This window comes from Atractosteus spatula, chromosome 9 (assembly GCF_055471065.1).
Source record: "Atractosteus spatula isolate fAtrSpa1 chromosome 9, fAtrSpa1.hap1, whole genome shotgun sequence".
In the NCBI taxonomy this organism is placed as follows: Eukaryota; Metazoa; Chordata; class Actinopteri; order Semionotiformes; family Lepisosteidae; genus Atractosteus; species Atractosteus spatula.
In genome coordinates this window covers 2,431,120-2,439,906 of record NC_142714.1, presented here as the reverse complement: position 1 = coordinate 2,439,906, position 8,787 = coordinate 2,431,120, and the positions used below count along the sequence as shown (strand labels likewise).

Here is an 8,787-nt window from a genome sequence, read left to right as displayed (position 1 = left end):
CCTTCGCAGATCACCTATCCACCTATCCAGTACAGGGTGCAGAAGGTGTGTGCAAATTTGTACTGGGGGGACACTAGGAAATAAACCCAATCTCACATTAGGTCATTTTATAGCATGGAATGACAGCACTTCCACAAAATACAAAACAGTGCATCTACAGTACGTTGTAGGAAATTGTATAAATATGCTTTGTGTTTAAGAATTTTATTTTTGTTCCATTTTCAAATGCTGACCAACTGTCCCATCACACAATGTGCCCAGTAAACAGATTCTGAAATAAAATACTTTTTTCTTGAGCTTTAAGAGAGATAAAGCAACAACAAGCTAAGAGAGAAGTTTTAATTTTAGAAATTAAACATACTGTACTTTACTATATATTTTTCTTTTGTGTTTGATTTCAGAGTTTGCTGTTTTTATTTCTTAACATTACAATTTATAGAAAATATAAGAATGTTGATTCAACATATCTGATTCAAACCAAAACCTGTTATCAAATGACAAGTGCAATTCCTGCAATTACACAGGGATAGCAACAAGTTCCAATACTGAGAGAGATTTCAATGGTGTAATACTGCAGAAGAATAACAAAGATCCTCAAACTGTTAAAGACAATCTGGGTCATTTCTAACCCTTCTTACATTCTTATAAAATGTAACCTCTACAGTGTTTGTCTGATATTTTCCCTTAAGGTATATGCTTAAATGTGTATCTGCCACTTTTCTCTTATTTTCAAACTGCAGATCAATTAAAGCAAAAAATAAGGCTAACAGTTTTCCTTTCTTACTATATATAGCTAAGCAAAGTAATCAAATTGATTTCTGCTGTTTTACAATATGATAACAAATTACGATATGATTACGCATGTAAGTTACTAATTTGTAAATCCTTAATGATGAAGTGCAAAATAAACCAACAATGATGAGCCGTTTCACATTGAATACAGATGTGTAAGCAAAGGTTTATATTATAATTGCTAAATGTTACTAAATAACGCAGTTACAGAGTCATCAAACTTCAGAAAAACAGTACAGAAAATGACCAGTTTCATTATCATAACAAATACTGCAGATCTGCATTGAAAAAAATATTTATTCAGACAGTGCATTTCAGTACATGATGAGGGAAAGCCACAGTTCGAATTCTGTGTTTTGGAAAGTACAAATAGTGAGGTAAAGTATTAAAACAGTCTATGAGAGCAGTTAGAATGGAGGACTGTTTCCTATAACAGAAAAACATACAGTACAGTACCAGTCTGGCTCAATACACATAGTGGAACAGGCACATCAAGCTAACGATCCATTTTCCTAGTGTTGAACCCCTAATCCTCAGAAAGAGTTCATATACATCGATTTGCCAGAGGGTGAATATTTCCGAAAAGGTAATTTTCATTCTTCTGTATGTGGACACACATTTATTCTTCTTATGCCTGTGATACAGATAAGAGAGAAAGAGAGAAAAGAGAGAAATTTAGGGGAGAATCTTCACTAACACGTTCTGTCACTAGGCTATGTAGCACTACTGTCAATCAGACCCTTGCGCTTTAGTAGATAGGTCAGTAGGGAATAAAACCTTCCTGGATATTTGAATATGTAGTCAAAGGTAAACTAATGATACCTCCTAATCATGTACTTTCTTCAGCTTTCTTTCATACAGTAGCATGCACTCCTCTCTTAAGCTGCATTCTGGGGTTAAAAAAGTTCTGGAAACCTAGTGCTGATGTCACTTAGAAGCATCATATCAAATCATTTCCTTAATAGTGTAGCACTCTCAGGGTCACATGGGTATGCACCCCTGCTGCTGCTGCCTCAGGTCAGCCCCCTACCGCTGGGGACTCAAACCCAGGCATCCGGCATCACTCAACAGGGATCCAGCCAGCTGAGCTAAAGGGAGATCTCCCTTCGGCCTGGCGGCTGAGGTCCCTGCTATCCACAGGGAAAGGCGGTGATGTCACCGCGCTGGTAAGCCAGCTCACACAGCCTGTAATACGGCGGACATTACAGGTTGGCTGGATCCCTGTTGAGTGACGCTGGAGGCCTGGGTTTGAGTCCCCAGCGGTGGGGGGCTGACCTGAGGCGGCAGTGGTGAAGGCGTATACCCATGTGAACCCTAGAGCGCTACAATAGTATTAAAAACTATAAAATACATAACATTTAGCCAAAGAATAAAATGCATTTGTAAATCAGGGAATCACTGACCGAACGAAGATGGTCTTTAGGGGGATTTGTTAAGCTATAAGAATTGAACAGGGAAAGAAATATTCTTTATCTTTACAAATTCTGAACATGAAATTCAATGCAATATAAAATAAAGAAATGTGTTTTTCTCATTAGTATTTGTAATTTGACTTAGTGCTTACATTTTGATATGCAGTGTGTTTCTGTGATTTCATGCTGCACAAGTATTATTTGGTTACATGACCACTTTCAGAATGGAAATAGTCTCCTTGTCCTGATACAGTTTGTTAAATATTGTGGTTGCTAATAGCTCTGTACTTCCAGTGTCTGTCAGGTAGGGCCTTAGATTGACAACAAGGCAGATTTTCAGGACTGTAGATTTTTTTTCATGTGGTAAGTGGTTAAGGTATCACTAGGGCTACAAAAAAATTATGTATCGCAGAACTGACTGATTAAAATCATGCCCTGTAGATACAGGTTTGATCTGAGTAGACCCTCACTTTAGGCTAGAAAGCTTGTGTGACTCAGATCTTCAAAATAACAACAATAGCTTAAAATTAGCATTTTAGGCTTCTTGGATTTTTTACAGAAAACAGACAAAAATATAATTTTAATAGCAAATTGTTTGTGCACAATTTTCAATACAATGTTAATATTTTTACTTTCAGTTATTGTACCAGAACTCTTTACTCAGGTTTTTATTTCAGGGAAGAATATCATCGATTTTCCAGTGATTCAATGGAGTTTCAACATATATTATTAGCAAAGCAGTGCTGCTTTTCTAATAGATTTTGGAGTAAAAGTGAAATTAGCTAGTTTGGAAATAGTTCATTTGGGAGAGACATAAACTCAATTGAATAACTTATCTATTTAATGGAAATGAAATCAGAAAAAAACACATGCTTTTAATCCCAGGAGGACAGAACAATGATTTCAGTTGAAAGAGCAGGTTTGTGTAGCTGTGTGTTAAAACATCACAGCCCAGGAGGGCCTGTGCTCACTTTGTCATGTTCTACAATGGCTCAGAATAAAAGCAAGGGGACTGTGACAAGGAAGTAATGCAAATCTGATGTCTCAATGTGTCCGAGCGAATCATCCCTGCAGGCTGGACAGGGGAAGGAGTGGGAGCTCCGTGACTGACTGCTGGAGGAGAGGAGGAATTCCCTTGTTCCTCTGCACATCCAACTGCCAGAAGAATTAGACCCACTCAATATTTTAAAAATACATTTTGTATCTTGTCACAGTGTAAGACGAATGAATACATTATAAACTCAGCTTTAAAGTTTATTAGCTTCTCTTGCCAGCTCACAGCCAGGCAAGCACAGCGTTAGCTACTGTTTTGCATCATCCAGATGAAATAAACCTCCGATGCCCAGAGGTGGCGAGGCCACCTGGACACACTGTACTGCATCACATTGCAGCGCTCTCTCTGCCTTGCCCTCAGCGCCAGCAGGCAGAAGACGCTAAGCGCTTTTATGTTTGCCAGGAAAGATGAGCCTGGTAGGACCCCTTGTTGGGAAGGACCCAAGGCAGATTTCAGCTCCCGCAATGCGACTGCCGGGAGAGAAAGGCAGCAATGAGGAGTTAAGTCGAGAACACATTCCTGCCACGTAGTATCATGGGAGACGCTTTCCTGCTTCCCATCTCTGAGGGGCCTGGAGCTGTCAAGGCAGGAGGAGGGGCTCGACTCTGTCAACTCTGCGCCGGCCTTCAGACACGTATTCAAATGCCAGGTCTTCCCAGGTCAATGACATGCACTGCCTGGTCAACGGAAGCCTACGATTTGCATTTTATTATTAATGTTTAATACTAAACAGGAGGACAACACAGTTTAACCTACATCCTGGAGTTTAGGGGTCCACAAGATTTCAGGAGGCGATTTTTGCCTCGCTGTGTTCTCCTGCCTCGACCAGCAGGCTGATTCGGACCCAACAACACTTCTCACAGTCACATTGCTGAACAAGAGTACAACACCACCTCACACAGGGAGATCTTACGCTTTACAAGATTACTCCTACCAAAATGAAAGGAAATCAAATTTGTAAATATGAAGAATGCTAACTGGGTGTTTGTGGGTTTGGATAAATCTAAACTAATACAAAACTGTCATCTTAATTAGACTTTTAATAATATAAACATAGTTCAAATAGCAGTTTAAAACTGACATAACCTTTCAATCTACCTCATATTTATTCTGAAGCTGTTCATAGCTAATTTGTTAGGTAAACAGAACTACCAAATATTAAAACCCCTCTTCAAAACATTAACACCACAGCCTGGTAATATATATTAATCTTACAGGATGTATTTAATAGATTAGTACTGCTACATACTATTCTGCTGTACTTTCCACGTGATTCCCCTGGTAGAGTCTACAGTGTAACATTTATTTTATATTATCACTTCTCTCATTAATCTCCCCTAACTCTGTGTGACATTTGGGTCTGTTTGCACAACACGTTTACAAAAGTTTGCACATGAAAAAATCTCTTCGCAATGCCTTCTGCATATAATATCATGGGCTCATGCTAGAGCTCTCATTTTTCATATTATTTCGGCCCTGGTTTTCAAGAATCCTTGTGAATATAGTCCTTGATGAGGGAAGGATGAGAGGACCTCAGAAAATCTCAAAACACTCTAAGCGCATCATTACCATGAATTGATTTTTTTTCTATTTTGTCGCTGCATGACTTTCCTGCACTTTGAATGCTGACTTATAAATATATCCTTTTGAGATGCATTACGGTTTTAATTTAAGCAAAATATAGATTGGCTTTCCACTACAGAAACAGCACTTCTCAGACAATTTAGAAATGCCGGGAAGAACAATATATTGACAAAGCCAGAGTTTGGTTAGCTTTGCATTTGAAATCCCAAATATGTATTACATCTCATTTCTTTTACTAAAAGGTCTACCTCTCCTACAGCTCTGATGTATTAAAATACATGTCATGCCTCTATAAAGTGGTGAAATGGGAGGTCGCAAATGGGGTCATAAGCACTGCATTGTGTATCCTGCAACTACTGGGATTTAGTTATTATCTTTGCCAACACATACAGTGAGGATAAAAGATGAAGTGGGATACAGGTTTGCTTCTATGAGCAGACGCCTCGGTGTTTCTCAAACAGCTTGCCTTGTTTGTATTGAATTATTTTACAAACCACTGTGAGAAAAGGGTAAACATTAGAGCAGCTTCTCTGACTTGATTCAGTGATATTTCTCAAGTTACCCTCAGCTCATAATAACTTGAAAGTGACCTGTAACCTCATTATCTGAAACAGGCTTACTGGGCCTGTGCATTCCGGTGTGAGTGCCAGGTAGAAATCCATTATGTGGAAACAAATTCGTAAACATCAAGTGAAGGCTAATAATTGAGAGGTAAGGAGTAAACCGGGGCACTTAAAAAGCTCATTCAAAATAAAGAGAAGAGGGAAAAGATCTCTTAAGAGATTTAGTGGTGTTCAATATTTGCAAAGCACGAGAGGAAAAAATCATAAAAGACCATCTTGGTTGAATTAGTGTTTCTTAAAAAAAAGATTTAATTTGTGAGTTGCAACACCGAAAATACAGCAAAAAGGGCAAAGGGTTCATGTTTTCAGCAAAGGGCAAAAGGGTTTGCAGTAGGTATCCAGTATGAGAGCAAGTCTGTTCTCAAGGCCTGAGCTAAGAGCTAAGCCTCTGACTAGGAGGGTCTTCTAATGAGGCCAAAGTTACTTCAAGAAATGGAAGTAAAATTAATAACATCTTTAATCACAGCTGCAATGGCCAGACAGTGCATTTTCAAACTCTGTCGGAACAGTTTATAAGATTACATTTGCCTCAGTTCATTAAGGCAAAACCTGCTGTAACACCTGTCCTTATAACCAACCATTTAACATGAGCAAAAACACCTGTTTATCACCTTCTCACCTTTTGAAGTTGAAAGTGTCGAAGTGGCTGAGAAGACCTTAAGCAGGCTAAGGTGAGTGCAGTGTGCTATATACTGTATTAGAGTCCAGAGAGCAGTACAGATTCCCTGTGTCTTGTACTGCAGCTGAGGGATCAGACTCACCTGGTGGTGCTAGCCTTGGTGCTGAAACCTTAATATGTCATGTAATTCTCCATAATTTCCAATGTACCATAGTTCTGTGCTTTTTAAAGGCTTGTTCATTTGCATCATGTGGACTACTGGAATGCTGCTTAATTAAGAACTGCTGATGCACTGGCATTAGGTTTTCCGACTCAATGTGCCAAATCATCCAGTGCAGCGCAGAAAGTCTTTAAAGCAAGACAGTGTGATTGAATACTCCCCTGTCTGTTTCTGATTTTCAAGTGCAGATATTTCTTCATTAAAATGTTAGGAAATGTGTTTTTTCTTATCATCGGGGACAGTGCAGTATCATCTCACTGTTATCACACAGGTTTTGCATTCTTTGTGCTGAATCAACCTTTAGGGAATATTAATACAGATAACAGAATGTGAAAGTAGCTCTGGGTGTAAAGAAGACCCACCAAGGAATAATCTTGTGGTTTAAAATTAAGTTAAGTTGTGAAATCTAGAAACATTATATTAATTTACTGCCAGCTGTTTTCTTAATATAAACATCCTTCATATTGCTTATATATTAAATATATATATTTATATATTTTAAAACAATGGCACTCACACTTGCTATAATCAGTTACCACATAGTATAAAGTGGAAAAGTCCAGCAAAAATATGTAAAAATGTAGTTTTCTTTTTGAAGATATTCTCACTATAAATCACGGCAGAACCCTGAATAGTTGTCAATTCTGTTGCTGTATTATGTCCCCAGATACTTGTTAATTCCAGTTCTGCCCTCCTTGCTATTCCAAAATAAGAACACTTTTTTTTCAATAAATACTTTTTTTGTGATCGTTGTTTATTTCATCAAAAGATGTTTTTAAATAAGTTATCGGTGGCACGAATGAAGACATTCAAACAAAACTAAAACAAGGAACAAAAATGCAATGAAATAGACTAATTAAATACAGAAAGCAAAAAAGACAAAGATGCTGGAATTGATCACGGTGCGCAACTGAATCGCTGAGATCATCAGCCCATAGCAGCCACTCTTTGACAGACTATAAGCAGGAAGTGTAACATTTAAAAGCAAGAAAAGACGAGCCGTACCTGGCCAGCGCCCGGACGCAGCACCGGGACATGCTGATGAAGGAGCTGGCGCTGGCTCGGGTCTGGAGGGTTGTCTCGATGCCTCGCAGAAGGTCATTTGTCTTTAAAAGCAGGAGCATCTGGCGAGGCACCTTGTTTAAGAGCTCGCTGATCTGAGGTAGATACAGGGCAGCGTTCGTTCGGATCTCCACATCCTGAGCAGAATGAGATTAGAGGTGAAGTAAATGAAACCATCCTAATTATCTAGACTTCCCCGTCTCATGCTGTAAAATGAACACACAAAGGAGGTTGTCATTGGAAGGGCTGGAATGCCCTTTCTGTTTCAAAAGGGTATTTTTTCACAAAGGAGAATTATAAGCAAATCATTTATGTGATACATTCCCCTGCACGATTAAGCATTTTTCAGGATCCGAGGTCATACAGTAAAAGTGTATGAGACAGTATCAAGAATCTTTACAAATGTTACTGACATTCAGAAAGCTCTTAAACGTATTCTCTATAAAGGTTGTTACAATTTCACAGGTCACTTAGAGATACTAGAGACTCTGACAAGCACATATCCCTTTTAAGCATTACAACAAGACAATGACACTGGTAGCCCTTACACATGTGACTGTGCTGCATGCGTTCCTATAGAGTTTCTGATCCAGCTCGCCTTAAGAGAGCTCTTTTCACTCACGGATGATGGCAAAATGCTGCTTACAGCAGAACGGTACTAACTGGCTCCTATCAGTCATAACTTCTTTCCTCCAAAGTTAATTGAAGTCTTAGTTTCTTAAATTCTATTTACAATAAACACAATTACAGTATATTGCAAATAAACAACTTAAACAAGAAATGTGAACACAATATTTCCAATTCTGAAATTTGACTAAAAGGTTAAAAGGTTGTCCTACTAAAACTACAAACCATACAACAGAAATCGTTTCCTCTTGATATATACAGTAGTAGTTCAAATGTCCATATCAGCCATCTTGCAGTATGGGAGTGATGTTAAGAGAACAGCTTGTAAAGTTGTTCTAGGGAAACATGATGGTTTATACCAATGATATTCTCTCCTGGTCCTGAAAGTCCACAGTCCACCGGTTTTAGAGAAAGCTCATAATCCTGAATGGGTAAAGACCTGGAACAGTGGAAATATAGACCAAATACAGTAAGTGACCAACTGATTCAAATCAAGTCATTTAGTCCAGGGTGGAATGGCTACCAGAAGACATGGTGGCCCTCCAGGATCAGGAGTGAACATCAGTGGGTAATACCATTCTGCTTTAAGACTCAGACTCGTCATGGCACCCCCTCACTCCCCAGTTCCCCTCCATCACACTCGTCATTGCGATTTCTCTGTTTGATTGACAGGACCTCTCTGGCTACCAGAAGACTGCCCCACTGGTGCTAATTTAAGGTCTGTAATGGGAAACTGGGAAAATCACAAATTCTAAAATCGCTAAATCTGTGTAAATGATTTATTGCAGTTCTCT

The 8,787-nt window shown here is 38.8% G+C and overlaps 1 protein-coding gene across 2 annotated transcripts in view; it reads right to left on the bottom strand.

Annotated features, from left to right (window-relative positions):
* Positions 1-1,074: 1,074 nt before the first annotated feature.
* The window catches only part of adck1 (aarF domain containing kinase 1), a 152,709-nt gene continuing 144,996 nt past the window's right edge, over positions 1,075-8,787 (bottom strand). For both annotated transcript variants that reach the window (XM_088924578.1, XM_088924579.1), the window contains 2 exons: positions 7,310-7,503; positions 1,075-1,426 (listed from right to left, as the gene is read on the bottom strand). In XM_088924578.1, the coding sequence (XP_088780704.1) occupies positions 1,258-1,426; positions 7,310-7,503 (363 nt within the window). In that variant the 3' untranslated portion in view covers positions 1,075-1,257. The remainder of the gene's footprint in view (positions 1,427-7,309; positions 7,504-8,787) is intronic.